Consider the following 18,076-nt stretch of genomic DNA (forward strand, 5'->3'; position numbering starts at 1 on the left):
ATAAATACACAAACTTATTAATAGAACGTTTTCAGACATCGAACATTTCAATTTCATTAGCAAACCGAGAATAATGTAAACAAACGAAGCACCCAAAAAAATGCAGTACGTTCAAGATTTGATTTTTTTTCAATTTCAATTTTTTTCTTTTCCGCACCATAAAAATTTAGTTCGACCAGCAGAAAACGCAAATGAAATTGTTTAGAAAAGGCTCCCCGAAGTCTATGTATGTATGTATGTATGTACGTAGAGACTAAGGGGAAAACGCCCGAAGCCACATCAGCAATTTGAGCACTCCCCCAACGACTTTTAACAGAACAACGATGGGAAAAGTCAACTTGTTGCGGTTCATTGCCGGCATTTTGGTGGCCAACTTTTATCGAACTCTCTCATTCGGAAAAGCGGGAAAATTGCGGGAAAATCTGAAGAGGAGCTTGAGTCCCAGCTGATAACCCAAGAGTTTCGGTTTCAATGCATTCGCATTCCCACTAACACCACACACGCATCGGGGTAATTATTTAAATCGGAAATAGCTCGCATTACGAATTACCAAAAAGTATTGGTTTTTGGCAAATAAATTGAAAGAACTGCAGGAGATTAAGTAAACTTTTAGAGCAGTAACGGAAAATATGAATATATTTTAAGTTCAACAGGAAATTGGAAAATGTTCTTGTAAAACTAACAAATTTCGATGGCGATTTTTTTAATCGATTTAATCGGCTGATTTCATAAAAAGGCTTGCAATGCATTTTCTGTGATAATTTTAAAACAAACTATTTTAGTTGTGTTTCTAATCGTATCGAAATATATATAATAACTATATTCTCATATTTACTGGTCATTTCAATTCCGCGAGATCGTTTAATCTTTCTTGACAAAGATATGAGGCCAACTAACATGGATGCCCTTGCTCGTTTTGTCATCAGCTTTTGCCAGAGATCGCTCTTCTCTCTCTTTTCTGCCTGCTCATCCGATGTTTTCGCTTCGGATGCCTCCCACGTTGGCGGTCGGATTTGCAGTTAGATAAAGTTTTTTTGTTTTTCACGATCACGGCGTTTTCCTTTCTATTCTCCTGTTTTTTACTTGTTGGATTTTTGCGCAGTGTTTATTTTTCTAATTGGCTTGCTTTTTGGTTGTTTAACGATTGTTCACTTTGTGCTTTTTGTTATTCCGGTTGCTATTTACTCGCGTTCGCTCTTCGGATGGGAAATATTGTGGTTTAATATACATTTAAATTTCGCGTTGTTTTTGTTGTTGTTGCACATGGGCAGAGAGCTAGTGGGAGAGAGTGAATAACTAACTAATGTTCGTAGCGGTAAATTTCACAACAAGGCAATTGCACGCTAAAAGAGCAATCAAAAAGAGAGAAATGCATTGTATTGGGTTCTGGTTCTTAGAGCGCAAAGAGCGAACAAGATTACGGCGAAGAATCTGGAAGAACAATCGAATGCCGAACTGTTCAAATTCTAAATGTTTGAGTATTTTTATCGGAATTTACAGTCAAATAAGCAAGTTAATATGGCAAGGTTCGGATGTCCAAAGTTACACCGCTGTATCAGTGGAGTCGCTTATCAGGGACACGAAACAAATCTGTTATCTTTGCACTGCTCTCCCTCTCGCTGATTGGCCCGAAAAACAATTATCACAAATTCCAGTTTTCGTTATTTTTTCGATTTTTTCCCGTATTGTTGTAAACTTTATGGCGCTGCGGCTGCGAACACTCCTCTTGTTAACACATTTGTCGGAATTTGTTTTTCATTCAATAATAATTATTAACACAAACCGCACTGGATTTTATTTGAAATGCTATTCGGCTTTTTTACTTTTTTTTCACCTTTTTCGCACTCTTTGGGTTTTGTTTTTGCCCCAATCCAATCAGAGAAATATATATATTAAACATACATATATGTATGCATAATATCGTTTTCTGTGAGTGCGTATATGTGTGTGTGCGAGAGTGCGGTGGGGCGCACGCGGCTTTGCCGATCCGAAAAAACAACTTGGGGCGCAGGCGAATAGAATAATACTGAAAGCCCCAAACGAAAATCGGACGAGCGACATGCTCCGCATGCTCCCAGAGATGGCACTTTGGCTTAGTTCTGGCCTCTTTTCCGTGTTAAGGTAGGCATAAATTTAGTTTCGCTCAGTGTGGGATATCCAAAAGATATCTGACCTAAGCTATATTATCAACAGTATTTGTAGTTTTTTAAAACTATGTTTAAATGGATTAAGAGATAAATAGTCAAATTATATTAAGCGCATGTATTTTGGAAAAACATAATCTTAATTTAAAAATTGTATGACAAACGGTATAAACATTATTTCGATCTTTTATAAATAGTACTAAAACAAATAAAGTTGACTCCCACACATTTAGCGGTTTTTGCTATCCGCCAAAGATTTCCTCCTCTCACATGCCATCACTGATTCCCGCGCTCTCGGAGATGATATGAGAACAGTAATTGACGCTGCCGCTGCGGATCAACATGTGTGTGCTGTAAGAGAGCGGTAGAGCGAAATCAGTTCTCTCGTTCTCCCGCTCGCACACATTCATGCAATGGGCATCTGCAGCGAATTCTATTTTTAAACTTAAGTTAATATTGTTCTTTATTTTATCAGCAGCGGCGCGAAAATAAAGCAGGCAGCGTCGGCGTTCGTAGGCGGCTGCTGCGAGGGAGAGGCAACGGGAGCGGCGGCGGAGAGCAGAAAACAAATAAATAACACGAGAAAAACTAGACGCTGCTACTGCTAATCAGGCAGAGAAAAGATATCACTGTCTCCGTCTGTCTGTCCCTTTCCCACTCTATGCCGCTCTATCGGGTGTGCGAAAAGCGAAGCTCAAATGCTGTCGCAGTGCTAATGCTCTGTCTCGCTCCGGCTCTCTCCATCTTCTTTGCCCGCTATCACCGCTTGATAAGAAATGCGTTAATCTTTATTAAGCGCTGCCGCTGCTCCTGTGTGCGTGTGTATTACGCTGGGCGCGTGCGTGTGTGCGTTTGCGGAGTATTTACATGGGAGTTTTTCAATTTCTGCTAACAATTTCCGTTGGAAACTTTTCGCCAAGGAGGTGCTAACACTAGCAAAACTGGCAAAGTCCAAACGGAAAATGTAATTTATGCAGTAAGCCGGAGAAACAGAAGAACAGAGAGTATGAGAACAGCAGGAAGAAAGAAATAGAAAAATCTGACCAAATCTACAACAACAACAGCTTGTTGGATGACTCAATATTGCAGTGGGATAAAGGCTCTTTGTATCAAGGAAAAGTCCCAGATCAATATAGGAATATTTGTTTTTTCCTTGTGCCATTTATTGCATCCTCTTAGAGTACACATATTGTTCCAAGTTCCAGGAAAGTTGGTAAAAAAAAGAGTCATAATCACAGTGTTCGGTAGTACATATATTTAACTAATTTATCGAATAAATGAAATCTGTATATTTGGATTTAAAGCATATTTTTGTATATTACCGAAAATAATAAAATTATGCTGCAACATAAATACATTTGGATTTATAATGGTCGGGATATGACTTGTCAATCTGATTTTTTGGAAATATCTATTGCGAAATCATGAAACCGTACGCTAAAGAAAATTGTCCATTGTTTTGTTTGATGCTATTCTAATAATCCACATCGTGTGAGTCATGGAACATATAATGAAATTGATGTAACCTCATCTTTAATCCTGGCTTTAAATTGTTAACCCGACATTGTTAAGAGACTAGCTAAAAGCAATTATAAAAAGTTTAACCTATTGACTAAACAAAATGAAAATGAAATTAAATTAAAGATCAACTTTTTTTTACGTTTCCTGATGACCGTTGGTTGAATGTTTTAATTTATTTAAATAATAGCCATTTGATATAAATAAGCTTCGTCTATATTGAAAACAATACACTTACACTTAAGGCAACCAAATTTGCAGTTACTATTTCCAATTGGTGACTGTAAAGGTAAACAAAAGTGTAAACTGTTGCACACAGCAGAGAACAAATACACCACCGTGCACAAATAAAAGATCAACAGATAGCGAGAGTGATCTTATTTATCAGTCGCGCTTCGCTATTTTTAAAGCATTTACGCCCAAAGCGGCAAATCACAAAAATCGGAAATAATTCCTAAGATTGTGCCAAAATAAAACAGTTTTTAAGTTTATTTATAGTCACAAGTGCAACTTTGTCGGTCGAAAATGGCAACCCTGGCGAGACAGAGCGAACCAGTGAGAGCAAGAGCATCAGAGAGGGGGGAGAGGAGATCAGTTGTTGTGATAATGCAACGGGTGAAGAAAACAAATGCAAAAAGTTTGTGCGTGTGTGCGCGAAAGTGCGTGAGCGGCGGTCCAAACAAAAACAAAAGCGCGGAGCAAAAACGGTTTTCTTTTTGTTTCAGTTTATGTTCCTATTGTTGTTGCTTGGTTTTTTGCTGTTCCAACGACGTGACAGTACAAAGAGCGCCAAATTGGACATTTTTATGCATGGGCCGCCAGTGCATTGTGAAACTTTTCCGACTTTGCCTTTATTGCTGTGCATTTGTTTTATCACTGCAGCACTTTTGCTATTGCGATCGTGTGGGTGCCGCTACTTTGTGTGTGTGCGTTTGTGTCTGCGTTTTCGAAAGAGCAATTCAGAACGCAATTAACACTGACGGTGCCCATGCTGGTTATCAATTAGATCACAAATTCACTTTGTACCATTTTATTCAAAACGAATAAAGAACCGCATCATGTTGTTCTTTCCAAACGGTTATTTCGAATTTACCGCTTCTCTGGCTGCGCGATTCGTCCGCGTTTTCCGTTTTCCGTCGCGACTACCTACCCGATTTTGAATATGTGATGTAGCAGTGTGGCCAGTGCGTTGGGCCAATTTCTCGTAACTCTCGTCCATCAACTTTCCGTGGTATTTTTAAGTACTGGTAGCGCGGTCACACCACTCTTGCGCTCTCTTAATTGCTCTCTTGAATGTATGTAGCGGGGACATCAACCACGCTTAGCGAGCACAACCTTATATTTTAAATAACACTTATAGATGTTGAATTTATTTTCTTTTCTCTGCGTGCCAGACTTATCTTTGATATGTTATAACAGTTCAATAAAATAGATCATAAACTATTAAATATATATGTTTCCATACCCATACAGGTTTGGAAATGTATTTCATACAGCTGTTTCTTGATGCCAGGGAGTCAAGACCTGAACCAGTTCCTTGGGCCCGAACTACTGCTCGCCATCCCTGAAGAACAAAGTTTACTCCAATCGAAAGCAATTGTTTATTAAGCTGCAAATATACTCGTGGAAAAAATCAAAACAACCATGAACAACAACACGTGTTGAAACTATTACTAACAAGTCGCTAGTTTATAGCAAAGTGCGTTGACATTAACCAGTTATGGGAAACCCAAAAGCACTCGTGAACTAAGAAAACAGATAAAAGGTGATAAAGGTGCGTTTATCGTGCTGCTAATAATGTAGATAGTGTCTAATAGATTAATTTTCGCGGAAATCAGATCGGGAAAGCAGTGGAGCCTGGGAAAATGCCCTGTTGGAGCTCCCAAAGGCCAAGTGGCGTCACTGAAAACATCGTATGATCCGGTCGAGCCCTCTGATTGGTTGAAAGCGCTTACGCATGCTTTCCCGGTCGCGTATGTGTGTGTGCAGTGCACAGTGGTCCAAGAGCGATGTAAAAGCTTAGACAGTTTTAAAATATTCGCCTTTTTTGCAATTTGCTCTAGTCTTAAAACTTGAGATAGCCAAAAATATCTCAAGATTTTTTATTTTGTTACTATTTTAACTACGAACTAATTTTGTTTGGCTAGTTTTATAAAACAAGTTATTACATGAGTAATTTTAAGGTCCGATATTGGTTCACTTTAGAGTTGAGTACAATTAAAAGATTTATTTAAACTTTGTTACGTCTATTAAAAATTTTAATATAAAAACCCCTTTTAATGTGTAATCAAAGTTTCAAGTGGCCACTGTGGAAAATGGTTAATAAAATTAAATTATTTGATTATAAACATATATAATACAAATTTGAACACGATTGGAAATTATTATGCACATCTGCAAATGTAATCTTTGTTTTTCCGGCACCAACATACTTTCCCCACTGTTGTTATTGCGCCGCATAGAAGTTTAATAAACAATCCTCAAATGTACAAACATACATAAATATGCACATACGTGGGCCCGCCAGTATTTAATTTCGAACCGTTTTTGTCGCTTTCATCAGCAGCATTCGCAATGGACACGACACTGATGAACTTCATAGACGCTCCGATGGATGAGTCCATGGATTTGTTCAAAGCGGAGGATGTGTTCGAACCGTTCGACGCCGACCTGCACCCGGACATGCTGGACATCATCCTCAACGACATGGACCTGGCGCCGACGCAGATGTACAACATGCTGCTGGACGAGCCTCGAACGCATCCCCAGCAGACGCAGTCCGTGGATCAGCAGCCGCAGTCCGTCGAACAACAGCCGCACGTGAAGAGCGAGCACTCTTCGCCAGTGCACATCAAGGAGGAGATGCAGCAGCAGCAGCAGCAACAACAGTCGCCGCTGCTCGTATACAAGCCGGATCCCCTCATAGCCCCGAGCTACAATTGTCCCCAGCAACAGCAAACGGGCCTTTTAAAGGCTGCCCAGCCAACGGCCACCATACATCACATGGACGCCCAGCGACTGCCGCCGAACGCGACGGTGTATTCCCCATCTCTGGGCAGTAGCTTTGTCTACCAGTCCATGTCCCCGCCCACGTCGCCGGTGGAGTCAGCGTCCCAGAATGTAAATGTCATGCAGCCCGTTGCTGCAGCTCCTGCTCCTGCTCCTTTGGCCCAGCAGTCGTATCCGCAACCCTTCATTACGTACAACTCTAAGGCCGGAATAACCTCCGATGAAGCCATGTACTTGCTCTTGCAGCCCACGGTGGCCAGTCCAACGCCATCTCCACCTGTAGCTCCACCACCGACAAGCACAGGTAGTAGGGCCAGCAAGGTGCGAGTGGCACCACTGGCTCCTTCACCTGGCGCTATGGAAGTCCAAGGCAAGGTACCTATCAACCGGGTTCAACCCAAGGTGAAGGAAGTAAAGCGCTCGGCCCACAACGCCATCGAGCGGCGCTATCGCACCTCAATCAACGACAAGATTAACGAGCTGAAGAACTTGGTGGTGGGAGAGCAGGCCAAGCTGAACAAGTCCGCAGTACTGCGGAAATCCATAGACAAGATTCGAGATCTGCAACGCCAGAATCACGATCTAAAGGCAGAGTTGCAGCGCCTGCAGAGGGAGCTAATGGCCCGCGACGGCTCCAAGGTGAAGGATCTACTTCAGCTGGGCACTCGGCCTGGTAGAGCATCCAAGAAGCGCCGCGAGAGCTCGCAGACCTTTACCACGGATGCCGGACTGACGCCGCCACGCAGCGATGAATCGGATCCTTCGCTCTCGCCCATGCATTCGGACATTTCGTTGCCGCCATCACCCTATGGTGGATCCACCGCCAGCTGCAGCAGTGGCAGCAGCAGCAGCAATGAAGAACCACTGGTGGTGCCCAGCTCTATGCGCGGCATGGCCACCCACTCTCGCCTCGGACTCTGCATGTTTATGTTTGCCATCCTGGCCGTCAATCCCTTCAAGACCTTCCTCCAGCGCGGCCACTATGGCAGTAATGATGATCTTGGCGACATGAGCGGTCAAAGACGCATTCTCTCTTACGACGTGGAAGGTAGTTAGCCTAGCATCCTGATTTTGTTAAATATTACTAAAGGCTTTTCTTTGATTTAGGTGAAGGTTTTGTTGTCTGGCAGCAGAGTTCCTGGATATGGCTATTGAACTTCACGCTGATGCTTGGCTGCTTGGTGAAACTTCTGGTTTACGGTGATCCGCAGCTGGACTCGCAGACGGACGCCTACTGTCAGCATAGGCAGCGGGCTGATTTCTATTTCGGCCAAGGACAGTCGGCTCAGGCCTACGCTGGTTACCTCAACTGTCTGCATATGTTTGGGTTAAGTCTGCCGGCGTCACGCTTGGAGTGTTACTTGCAGACCACGTGGCAGTTTCTTCGGTTTCTCTTCCATCGCCTCTGGCTGGGTCGGGTGCTGTCGCGGCGGACCGGTGGGCTGTTTAGCAACGCCGCCAGCAGGAAACAGGCGCTGGCCTCTGCACGCGAACTGGCCCTGCTCTTCAACCGACTGAATCAATTGCAACTGACTGGAAACGGAGGCCGCGGCGATATGAACGGCATTATGATGGCACTATTCGCCAGCAACATGGCTGAAGTGGCGCACAATCTACTGACACCGCGCGAGACTATCTGCATCCACGTAATGACAGCGTTGCGAATGAAGCGCAGTGCCCCCAAGTGGTTGCAACAGCTCTTCGCCCGATACTACATGAGCCGGGCTCGTCAAGAGTGCGGTCGCACTAGGGCCACCGAGCAAACGCAGGAGCTACGTTGGGCATTCACAGCCTATGGATATCGCTACTGCGCCACGCACGTCTTCACGTACGATCTGAGCGACTCCGGCGAGCAGGATGGATTCTTCACACGTCTTAGGAATCCATGTGATCCCGCTGCCCACGTCATGAAGGTAAGTTGGACAGAATTTCTAGTTTATCACACGATTCAAAACTAATTGGTTATTTTTTTATCAATGACGCAGCAATATCGTGAGCATTTGCTGTTTAAGGCCATTCAGTGTCTGGTGGGAGCGGGCCACAAGTCGGGAGGCCTGCCCACATCTTCTGTCAGCGGAGAGGCGGAACAGTTGCAGCAACAGCAGCACAGCGGCACCATTGTCAGCAATGTGCTCAAGTACACGTCCCTCCTTAAGGACACTCTGTGGGCTGATGAGGATGAGCGGGATACAAACGTGGTGTGGTGGGCCGATGTTTTGGAGACCGCAGTGCACTGGCTCCTTGGTGAAGACACGCTGGCCGAGCAATTGTACGGCAGGATCAAGCAAATGCCCACGCAGCTGCAACAGTGCGGCGAAAACGATCATCTGCCCAAGGCGCTGCATGCAGTGCTGCGAGCTAAGATGATCTTACTAAAGTGAGTGAACGTAGGATTAATGAAAAGAAACAGGCTAATCATTCCACACCATTGCAGAAACAATGGCAACGCACTGGACAAAAGTCTCAAGCAACTGGTTAATATCCTCTGCGATGAGTCGAGTGTGCAGCTCCAAGAGTGCTTGACTGTTAACCGGATCACCGACGCCAAGGGTATAAAGCTGGTAAGAATGTGTGCACCCCGAACAATCAGTCATTGGCGACTGAGTGCCACCAGACTCTTCCTCCGGAGATGACACGAAGGTGCATTGTAGTCGCATTGTCTGTCCCAATTGCTTCAGGCAATACAACTTCAGTGCAAGCTCTGTGCATTTCACACACAACGCCGAATGTCTCTGGCAAAAGTCGACAAGTTTTAGAAGCGCACTAATTAATCATTATTTCTATCTATTCTATGCAGCTTTTCCAGTTGCTAACCTGCGATTGGCTGCTCGAGACTAGGACTGCTCTGTGGGAGCTGGAGCACATGAATATGGAGGATGATGGCTTCTACCAAGTGCCCGGTGAAGTGCTCGAGAAGTTCCAGACCGATTTGAACTCGTTGCGCAGCATTGTGGAGAATATACCGGTATATGCCAGAATCCTGACCCTTAAATCCTTAACTTGAGCTTTTAAACTCCTGTCATTACAGAACGCCCAATCGCGCATATATTTGTACGAGGCAGTTTGTCGCCTGATGGCTGGAGCCTCACCGTGTCCAACGCAACAGCTCTTGGACAGGAGTCTGCGATCACGCAACGCCCACTCGTCCATCTTCTGCGGCAGCAAGGATCGCCGGCACCAGAACTTCGTGGGCGGAGAGCGGGAACGGGCGTCGGCCATGTACGTGGCCTGCAAGTATCTTCCTCCGGCGCTGCTCAGCTCCCCGGGTGAACGTGCTGGCATGTTAGCCGAGGCGGCCAAGACCCTGGAGAAGGTGGGCGACAAGCGGAAGCTGAAGGAGTGCTACCAGCTGATGAAGTCGCTGGGCAACGGCATTGGCAGCGTGAAGGCTTAGGATAGTAGTGAAGTATATAATCATAAGTGACACGAACGTGGTGTGGATTTTCAGCAAATGAATACCCGTTTGCTACTCAAAGGAATTACAAATTCCTAGGTCTTTAAAATTACGCTTTTCCTCTGTTTTCCACGCCCGGTTATGCTTAGATTGTAATTTTAAAATTATTTAATACGGACATTTTATTTGTTTATTATTTACCGTACACGTTAAACGTATTTATAACAATAAATATTTTAACAGACTTACAAGGCCTTTTATTGTTTACTGGTGCATGCACCTAATTTGTTAAATACATAATTCATGGCAAACCTATTAGTAGCGACTGCAAAGCGTGCTCTTTTTCTTAATATAAAATGAAATATTCTGCGATTCGTCGGTCATTTTGCGGCGGCGGAGTTTTGTTAGTCGGGTGCATAAATGGGTAAGTAATATATATTACACTTAACTAAATCTACAAAAAGAGCACAATGCATATGTACAAAATAATACACACAGAAAATAATATACATTCCTTACTTATTATTTAGGCACAATTCAAGAGGAAAAATCTGTGAAATGGAGAACTTGTTGGTAGAGTCAAATTACTGGAGCACTGTGCTTAGTTTTTTTGGTAGGTTGTCCATTTGTTCGGCGTGGATCACCTTTTGAAAAATATTGTTAGCTCAGCAATTCTTCGCGGACTCGCATGCCACTTGTATTTTGTGGCATCCGGCGTTTGATTTTCGTCTGGAAACGGTTCACCCAATGCCATTAATAATCATGGACTGGCAAGGATGGGCCAATCGTTCCGATCAAGATGTTTATGATTTCAAAATAAAAGAAGATGAGTTCGAGGGGAAGGGAATCTCCTACAACGATTGGACTCTTAGGCTGACTGTCGCCATCGAGAAGTCGCACTGTGAGGTGAGTCTTAAGCTGAAGTAACACTAGTCAAAGATGGTATCGCACTTAGAGAGGGTATCCCGGAGACAGTTATGACATGTGGCTCCATCAAAACTCACTTGCAAGTGTTTATGATCCCTGAAAATATTTGTGAACTGAAGGTTTTTGGTAAATTATAGTACATCCAATAATTGTGTATCCATTAAGTTAATACCTTTTTCCGAGTATCCGGTGTCTTAATGAAGTCGAGCGTTAGCAAAAGCTTATCTTTCCGATCCGCTCGTGCACCCGCCACTTTTTCCAAAAATAGATTTACATCCTCGGTGGGCATCTTCCAACGTGTTCCCAATCTCAGATGATTTAGCTTATAGCAATTTTTTACCAACAACATAAGTTGGCGAATTGGGTTTGCAGGTAAGTCAATGCAATCCAGGGCCAGGCACTCGAGGTCTTTCAACTGGCCCAACTGGGACACCGATTGAGCTGGCCAGTTATCACAGTCCAGAGCGTTGAGTTGGCTAATCGCCAGAATGTGATGCACTTGGTCACCTCTAACGCGGACGGATATGAGCTGTAGCTTTTGGAGGTTACTAGCGCTTTTGGACACCGACCTATAAAAGTCGTTGTCCACTTCCGCTGTCCAACGTGAGATTAGGCGTAGGGATCGGAGGCCTTTAAATTCACCCAACTCCGGGAAGTTCACATCAAAGTTTTCGAGAGTAAGGTGATCTAAGTTGGGGAACTTATCTGCCAACAGCGGGACCTGGTGAGATCTCCTGCGATTCAGTCCGAAATTAAGAAGCAGTCGCTTCAGACAAGTCATATTTTCAAACATTTGCTGGAAGGAGGCGTTGCCGAGGTTTGGGTCGATTCCATCCAAGTCCAAGGCCTCCAGTTTACTGAAGTGCCGCAATTGATCTACTGCAATAGTAATTAATATATACATTAAGTTCATAAAAAAGATTCCAACCATCGCCTCAAATAAAGTTGAGGGGAAATAAACTTAAGTAGTTTTAGATTAAGCAATATCTTTTTTAAGTTAAAATTAAGTTAAAATATTAACCAGAGTTTAACGATAATTGTAAAGTGAAACTATTATTATGCATTGCTTATAGTTTTAGTACTCACGCTGTGCAGATCTGGCATCGATCAGAGTGAGATTGGTTAGACTGGGTAGCTGCAGGAGAAGCTGCATGATGTAGCCCCTGTCGCCACTCTTCGGCGGCGACTCTGTGACGGCGTGCATAAATATGATGACTGCCTGTCGCAGATTGGGGCAGTGCTGTCCCAGGAGCACCAGGAAGGGGTAGGTAAAGGGCTCATCCCAGCTACCATGGGGCACTTCGCATCTGGACACTTCGGAACCGCACAGCTGAAGCAGGAACTTCCAGTCCGGAATAGTTTTCAGAAGGCGCACATTGATTTTTTTGTAGCGCGTTCGCAAAATGTCCTTCAGTACAACCTGGAATAGTGGATGGGCACGGCCTAGATTTAGCTGATCCTCCAGCACATTCAGATATGAAAATATCTGAAGGTAGCAGTCGTAGTTGAGATCCAGGAAACCGGGTCCCCCACTCATACTCTGCGGTTTTCCGACCAGGAAGGAGAAGGGGCAGCCTAATCCCAGTTTGTCCATTGTCCTGGGACTATGTTGCAGTTCAACAGATTTAGTCCAAGTTGATAATACGATATTTCCCGTTTTTTTTGCGGCTTATCTCTTAATAAATCTGCTATCGATAACATAACGGGTCAGCTGACGATAAACTTTAAGTTGGAACACTTATTCCCGTTTTTTTTTTTTTTTGAATTTAATGTAATTCATTTTATCTTTCTATATTTCTATTTCTATATTTCATTTATTCATTTAAGACCTTCATAGCATTTCAGGAGCAGATTCACGAGTTCGCAAGATATTTTTATCACGCCAGTATCTACTCCATTTGGAGATCTCTGCGAAATCGTTTTATGTTCGTTTACACGAAAGAGTTCGAGGAAAAAATGGGTAGTTATCTGTCCGGTTATATATTCCAAGGTAGGATAAATGCAGTGAATTGAAATAATTAAACATGCTCACCATTTAAATTGTCAGATCAACCTAACATCTTGGTAATTACTTCACAATACCTGAACTCAAGCACTGTTGAAATTAAAACGAACCGATTTGTCGGTTCGCGATACTTTAACAAAAATCCGGAGCCTGTTGAGTTCTATGTACTCCAGCGTTTCGATGCACAGGATACGGAAGCTACTTGGGAAACCCAGAGTGCAATGTCCAGCAAGATGCGAAACCTCAAGGGGCGCGAGGTAGTCATTGGCATCTTCGACTACAAACCTTTTATGCTATTGGATTATGTGAGTTTTAATTAGTTTTATACTGCCAGAATATATCGTAGTAATACCAGTTCTATGAGTTAGGAAAAGACGCCATTATATTATGATCGTTTTAAGAACACGACGGAAGTAACCATTGATGGAACAGATATTCAACTAATGCTAATTTTCTGCCAGTTGTACAACTGCACCATTCAGGTGGACACATGTAGGTAATTGATTACATTCAATTAGGGCTTATTGTCAAGGCAATCCACAGCTGAACCATACGACTGGGGAGACATCTACTTGAATGCCTCGGGGTATGGTCTGGTTGGAATGATCCTCGATAGACGAAACGATTACGGAGTAGGTGGCATGTATTTGTGGTAATACTCTTGATTAATCAATCACAAATTTTGAAAAGTAAACATTCCATTGCTTTCTAGGTACGAGGCGTACGAGTATATGGACATGACTCATTTTCTGGGACGATCTGGAGTCACCTGTCTGGTGCCCGCTCCGAACCGTTTAATCAGCTGGACCCTCCTGCTCCGACCATTCCAGTTTGTCCTCTGGATGTGCGTGATGATCTGCCTTCTGCTTGAGAGCTTAGCTCTTGGTATTACCCGTCGCTGGGAACACTCCTCGGTTTCGGCAGGCAATTCCTGGATCAGTAGTCTGCGCTTCGGTTGCATCAGTACTCTGAAACTTTTCGTAAATCAGAGCACTAATTATGTGACCAGCTCTTATGCTCTAAGAACCGTCCTGGTGGCCAGCTACATGATCGATATTATATTGACCACTGTGTACAGTGGCGGTCTGGCGGCCATCCTCACTTTGCCCACTTTGGAGGAAGCGGCGGACTCTCGCCAACGTCTATTCGACCATAAGCTCATTTGGGCGGGGACTTCACAGGCCTGGATTACAACCATTGACGAGCGATCGGCCGACGTAAGCTCTACAAAATTAAGTTCATTAGTAAATTTTTGAAGATTCCTATGTATGCAGCCAGTTCTTCTTGGTTTGATGGAGCATTACCGAGTGTACGATCCCAATTTAATATCCGCCTTCTCGCACACGGAGCAAATGGGATTTGTCGTCGAGCGCCTGCAGTTTGGACATTTGGGCAACACCGAGCTAATAGGAAATGATGCCCTAAAGCGGCTGAAGCTTATGGTAGATGATATTTACTTTGCATTTACGGTGGCGTTTGTGCCGCGACTGTGGCCGCACTTAAGTGCCTACAACGACTTCATTCTGGCTTGGCATTCCTCGGGCTTTGACAAATTCTGGGAATGGAAGATCGCCGCTGAATACATGAATGCGCACCGCCAAAATCGCATCGTGGCATCTGAGAAAACGAACCTAGACATAGGACCGGTTAAACTGGGCATTGATAATTTTATTGTCTTAATCCTGCTTTGGTGCTTTGGCATGATTTGTAGCCTTCTGACATTTGTCGGAGAACTCTGGAGGGGACAGAAGTAGTTTAATTGTTTTTATTTTCTATATACATAAACTATATCATGTATTGCTTAATAAGCTTTGTTAGCCCAAAATTTAGGCCTTGGAGTGGTAATAAGATTTTGAATAGTGTAGTTGAGTCTAACTCAAATGGAGCACCTGATCGGTAACTCGAGTAATTAAAGGATCCAGCTCGTGGTCCCCCAACTCCTGGTCCCACAGATCGTACAGAGTATCCGTGGCTAGCTTGACGGAGTTGTTCACGGCGGTTGTGTTGAATGTTCGAAGGGAAAGGAAGATGACTGCATCCTCCACCAGAGGGCTGTAGGTATCACAGATTGTGTGCAGGGCTCGGGCTCCATTCGGCGCAATCTGTAATAGGAAGGCTTTCAGAATATTGCAGAACGAAAGAATTCAGGGTAATCACTTCATTGAGGTTCACTATTAAAAAGACCTTTCCATCGTTGATTTTTGATTTGAATTGCTCAATCGCCAAACCGTATTCCTTCATGTGCTCCTTATTCATGTGAATCAGCTTTCGAGGACCACCTGTTCAAATGGCGAGCGTATAGTGGGTTACATTAAAAGATTTTAAATGAATATTGCGCTTTTCTTACCAAAGCACATTGAAGCCTCAACGGCAATTTCATCGATCAGTTTCTGCAGCTTGGGATCCTGATGCAGGAACAAAAATACACTGGGGTGCTTGTCCCTTTTGTTAATCAGCCCCTCGATCCCCTTTTGCAGGGCTCTCCACACTTTTTCCTGCTGTTGGGGATACTTTGCCCTGAGATCCTTAAGGCCACACTGTTTCTCCTCTATAATGCTGGATCCGTACCCGTAGACAACCATTAAACCAAATAGAGCACCGGCAAGTGCTAGTTTAATACCGATGCTGTTGTGAGGTTCATTGATGGAACGGTGCTGTTCCTGCCTTGAAATCGGCCTGGAAGTTGAAATACTGCGTCTTCTGGACTGATCGGTGGGTTTGGGAGTACCGGGTTCATGGGATTCACTTTCTTCCAGTTCGTCGGCCGAAGATGTCCCCTCCTCGTAGCTTTGTGCCGGCTGCTTGTTGTACGAGTGCTCCTGGTCCACATCGTCCTTCGACTGGGAAAGAGCCCCCGGTTCGTTACTATGCAGTGGTCGTCTCGCCAGATTACTCATTGTTATTACAATTAGAACTTAATTCAATTGAACAGATGGTTGAATATTAAAAATGATGGGAAGCTCTCAGCAATATATCGATATCCAAAAACTGTATCGATTGTTCCTATAAAAAATGCCAGAGGTATAAAAATATATCGCAAAACATCCAAACATTTTCAACATTGTAGAATCAAAATTGATTATAAATTTGTAGGAAATATGAAATAATCAAATTATCAAATAATTTATTGCGATATATCCCAGACTTTGCGATTCGTTTTTAAAGATTACATACAATATGTACAGAGTATGTATAGTAGCTTAAATGAAGTCCTACTTAATCCTGATTAACTAATCTACTCCGCCGTTGGAACCGTATTCAGTGTGAGGCGTCGTAGCCTGCCCAATACGAAGATTTCGTCTATAGCTTTTTTAGCGTAGAATTTTTGGTCCTCGCTGAGTTTGCGGTACTCAAGGGACCAGGTCTGTGCATAAACATTGGACTCCTCGACCCCCCTTGTGTCGAGCGGTAGCGCAATCTCGGGAATGTCCGGAATACGGGCTGAAGCTGCAGTGGAATCCCCGCCGCTGACCGCTTCCGCCACAAAGGCGGCAACATCGGCAGGAGAGGGTTTTGTTTCCAACTCATCAGACGTGGATTGCTGGTCATCCTGTTCCTCATGATGCTCCTGGTCCGTCTCCTCCTTTCTGTCGGTGGATTCGCCCTTAGAATTGTAGCAGTAGAATGCCTGTTTCTTTAGATACTGCAGGTGACAGCGGTGACGCCTCAAGTTCGTTGTGGATTTGTGGGTGAAGGACATAATACTCTTGCAGCCGATGCAGAACAGTACGTGTTCCAGAAAGCTGCCATCGTCCTTCTTGATCTTGCGATACACCCGCCACACAGTGCTCCGTGTGCTTTTGTCATTAACAGCCAATTGGTAGACGCCGTTTTCAATTTTCTCGTGAATATCATCAAATTTTAGCGGCATTCTGAATTATTTTCCTATTTTGTTTTGTTTTGTTCAACTAGTCTTTATCATCCACATCGATTGTCCGGAATCTTGTTAATCGATTGTTCCTCCCATGTGGCAACGCCGATTAGAGGCACATTTCGCCGGCAATTTTACATATATCATTTTGTTTTTATTATTTTTTAAAGTGTTTTCTTGTTTTGCTACCTGGTTTAAATGGCGGCATTGTGCTTAGACTTTCTCGGCTTCCAGGTGGGGCTTAAAATATGGGTGTTTGGGTTAGTTGCCGGCATACTAAATGGCTTTAAGTTTCCAAACAGGAGGCACTGAAGAAGATGCGAGATGTGGACGACAAGATTATATATGCACTGAATGCCCTGCCAACGGAGTCGTTTAAGGGTCAGGTGAACAGCGAAAGCACCTGTCGCGATCTGTACGCGAAGCTCCAGGAGTCACACTTGGCCAGGGTAAATCCTGATTAAGTACAACACACGGGGATCTTGACAGATAGCTTCTCCTTGCAGCAAGAAAGCATACGCAGTTGCATAACAATATCGGCCAGTAATCTGAAGAAGCTAAGGGAAAAGCGGGAGACCCAGCCGGATAATGTGGATACGGATAACCAGTTTAGGGCAGAGCAGCGCAAGGTAAACACCGGAATACCTAAGTCTAACCCTTTACTGATGCCTATGATCCTTTCCAGCTGCGGGTTCTCCAGGCCGAGCTCAATGTCGAGGACATCATTAAGGAGCGTTCCTACAAGACCTTCAATGAGCGATGCCGGTCCTATTTTCATGCTGGCCAATAGGTGGAATAAATGCAATGACTAGTTTTAGGTGGATTTATTAGCAGAAGTCTCATGGAACTGCCATGCCAGAAGGCATTTACATGCACTCCGTTGTATTACAAGTTGTTTATAACAAGTACATAAATATAACAGTCTAAAAAGCGCAAACTTTATTCGTCGTGGGGCAGGTTGTAGGTAGCATAAACCGATCCGACAGGAACGCATTTAAGGTTGGCCAAGGCTTCCAGGACGCGATGTGTGGCATCTTTTAGATCGTTGTACTCGTGCAGCAGTTCAATGATCTTCTTTTTCTGGTTCTCTGACGTTTCCTTGGCCTTATTGGCCGTTTTGCGCGACTTTTTCTTATTTTCTTTCATATTTAAATTAAATGCAATTGGATTGGAATTACTGCTATCGGTTGATATCGCTATCGATAGCG

The 18,076-nt window shown here is 43.9% G+C and overlaps 7 protein-coding genes across 15 annotated transcripts in view; 2 read left to right on the forward strand and 5 right to left on the reverse strand.

Moving 5' to 3' along the window:
- Positions 1 to 4,803, reverse strand: part of LOC6619393 (receptor-type guanylate cyclase Gyc76C) — a 37,828-nt gene extending 33,025 nt beyond the window's left edge. Inside the window, exons 1-2 of one of the 4 annotated variants that reach the window (XM_032719650.1) lie at positions 4,689 to 4,803; positions 836 to 1,196 (exon numbers count right to left, since the gene is read on the reverse strand). The gene's annotated coding sequence lies outside the window, so the exon portion shown is untranslated. Of the gene's footprint in view, positions 1 to 835; positions 1,758 to 1,834; positions 2,021 to 4,688 lie in introns of those variants that run through there. The other 3 variants (XM_032719649.1, XM_032719651.1, XM_032719648.1) reach the window with 3 other exon arrangements.
- Positions 4,804 to 5,218: 415 nt separating this feature from the next.
- LOC6619395 (sterol regulatory element-binding protein 1) lies at positions 5,219 to 10,309 on the forward strand. Of its 3 annotated transcripts, none has more exons than XM_032718071.1 (7): positions 5,219 to 5,427; positions 6,229 to 7,719; positions 7,779 to 8,584; positions 8,657 to 9,048; positions 9,106 to 9,232; positions 9,469 to 9,636; positions 9,700 to 10,309. In XM_032718071.1, exons 2-7 carry the CDS (start codon positions 6,237 to 6,239, stop codon positions 10,063 to 10,065), a joined length of 3,342 nt encoding a protein of 1,113 aa, XP_032573962.1. In that variant the 5' UTR covers positions 5,219 to 5,427; positions 6,229 to 6,236; the 3' UTR covers positions 10,066 to 10,309. The 3 variants fall into 3 exon arrangements, with proteins under 3 accessions (XP_032573962.1, XP_032573961.1, XP_002043611.1); XM_032718070.1 differs by having other exon boundaries at positions 5,225 to 5,436; XM_002043575.2 differs by lacking the exon at positions 5,219 to 5,427 and having other exon boundaries at positions 6,226 to 7,719.
- Positions 10,310 to 10,406: 97 nt separating this feature from the next.
- On the forward strand, positions 10,407 to 17,805 carry LOC6619398 (coiled-coil domain-containing protein 58). Of its 4 annotated transcripts, XM_032718072.1 has the most exons (10): positions 10,880 to 10,971; positions 12,830 to 12,982; positions 13,040 to 13,302; positions 13,366 to 13,489; positions 13,541 to 13,649; positions 13,710 to 14,214; positions 14,272 to 14,439; positions 17,171 to 17,317; positions 17,375 to 17,497; positions 17,554 to 17,805. In XM_032718072.1, the coding sequence occupies exons 2-10, from the start codon at positions 12,916 to 12,918 to the stop codon at positions 17,656 to 17,658; spliced, it is 1,611 nt and encodes a 536-aa protein (XP_032573963.1). In that variant the 5' UTR covers positions 10,880 to 10,971; positions 12,830 to 12,915; the 3' UTR covers positions 17,659 to 17,805. The 4 variants fall into 4 exon arrangements, with proteins under 4 accessions (XP_002043613.2, XP_032573963.1, XP_032573964.1 ...); XM_002043577.2 differs by lacking the exons at positions 17,171 to 17,317; positions 17,375 to 17,497; positions 17,554 to 17,805 and adding exons at positions 10,407 to 10,489; positions 10,596 to 10,678 and having other exon boundaries at positions 10,730 to 10,971; positions 12,820 to 12,982; positions 14,272 to 14,802; XM_032718073.1 differs by lacking the exons at positions 17,375 to 17,497; positions 17,554 to 17,805 and having other exon boundaries at positions 17,160 to 17,264.
- LOC6619397 lies at positions 10,734 to 12,664 on the reverse strand. The gene is made up of 3 exons (XM_002043576.2): positions 12,079 to 12,664; positions 11,165 to 11,871; positions 10,734 to 11,105 (listed from the first exon to the last, which is right to left on the reverse strand). The coding sequence occupies exons 1-3, from the start codon at positions 12,584 to 12,586 to the stop codon at positions 10,995 to 10,997; spliced, it is 1,326 nt and encodes a 441-aa protein (XP_002043612.1). The 5' UTR covers positions 12,587 to 12,664; the 3' UTR covers positions 10,734 to 10,994.
- On the reverse strand, positions 14,749 to 16,023 carry LOC6619399. The gene is made up of 3 exons (XM_002043578.2): positions 15,345 to 16,023; positions 15,155 to 15,276; positions 14,749 to 15,099 (listed from the first exon to the last, which is right to left on the reverse strand). Exons 1-3 carry the CDS (start codon positions 15,892 to 15,894, stop codon positions 14,869 to 14,871), a joined length of 903 nt encoding a protein of 300 aa, XP_002043614.1. The 5' UTR covers positions 15,895 to 16,023; the 3' UTR covers positions 14,749 to 14,868.
- LOC6619400 lies at positions 16,105 to 16,923 on the reverse strand. The gene has a single exon (XM_002043579.2). The coding sequence runs from the start codon at positions 16,866 to 16,868 to the stop codon at positions 16,233 to 16,235; it is 636 nt and encodes a 211-aa protein (XP_002043615.1). The 5' UTR covers positions 16,869 to 16,923; the 3' UTR covers positions 16,105 to 16,232.
- On the reverse strand, positions 17,678 to 18,065 carry LOC6619402. The gene has a single exon (XM_002043581.2). It carries the CDS (start codon positions 18,012 to 18,014, stop codon positions 17,808 to 17,810), a length of 207 nt encoding a protein of 68 aa, XP_002043617.1. The 5' UTR covers positions 18,015 to 18,065; the 3' UTR covers positions 17,678 to 17,807.
- Between the last annotated feature and the right edge of the window lie 11 nt (positions 18,066 to 18,076).

Source organism: Drosophila sechellia, chromosome 3L (assembly GCF_004382195.2).
Source record: "Drosophila sechellia strain sech25 chromosome 3L, ASM438219v1, whole genome shotgun sequence".
Lineage (NCBI taxonomy): Eukaryota > Metazoa > Arthropoda > Insecta > Diptera > Drosophilidae > Drosophila > Drosophila sechellia.

Coding starts and splice junctions, on each gene's coding strand:
- LOC6619395 (XM_032718071.1), top strand. CDS start 6,237: ATGGACACGACACTGATGAACTTCATAGACGCTCCGATGGATGAGTCC. Junction 7,720..7,778: donor TCTCTCTTACGACGTGGAAG/GTAGTTAGCCTA, acceptor TCTTTGATTTAG/GTGAAGGTTTTGTTGTCTGG. Junction 9,637..9,699: donor GCATTGTGGAGAATATACCG/GTATATGCCAGA, acceptor CTGTCATTACAG/AACGCCCAATCGCGCATATA.
- LOC6619398 (XM_002043577.2), top strand. CDS start 10,422: ATGAAATATTCTGCGATTCGTCGGTCATTTTGCGGCGGCGGAGTTTTG. Junction 13,490..13,540: donor CACCATTCAGGTGGACACAT/GTAGGTAATTGA, acceptor GGCAATCCACAG/CTGAACCATACGACTGGGGA. Junction 13,650..13,709: donor GTAGGTGGCATGTATTTGTG/GTAATACTCTTG, acceptor ATTGCTTTCTAG/GTACGAGGCGTACGAGTATA.
- LOC6619397 (XM_002043576.2), bottom strand. CDS start 12,586: ATGGACAAACTGGGATTAGGCTGCCCCTTCTCCTTCCTGGTCGGAAAA. Junction 11,872..12,078: donor CGATGCCAGATCTGCACAGC/GTGAGTACTAAA, acceptor TTACTATTGCAG/TAGATCAATTGCGGCACTTC. Junction 11,106..11,164: donor CACCGGATACTCGGAAAAAG/GTATTAACTTAA, acceptor AAAAACCTTCAG/TTCACAAATATTTTCAGGGA.
- LOC6619399 (XM_002043578.2), bottom strand. CDS start 15,894: ATGAGTAATCTGGCGAGACGACCACTGCATAGTAACGAACCGGGGGCT. Junction 15,277..15,344: donor TGAGGCTTCAATGTGCTTTG/GTAAGAAAAGCG, acceptor CCATTTGAACAG/GTGGTCCTCGAAAGCTGATT. Junction 15,100..15,154: donor TAATAGTGAACCTCAATGAA/GTGATTACCCTG, acceptor TTCCTATTACAG/ATTGCGCCGAATGGAGCCCG.
- LOC6619400 (XM_002043579.2), bottom strand. CDS start 16,868: ATGCCGCTAAAATTTGATGATATTCACGAGAAAATTGAAAACGGCGTC.
- LOC6619402 (XM_002043581.2), bottom strand. CDS start 18,014: ATGAAAGAAAATAAGAAAAAGTCGCGCAAAACGGCCAATAAGGCCAAG.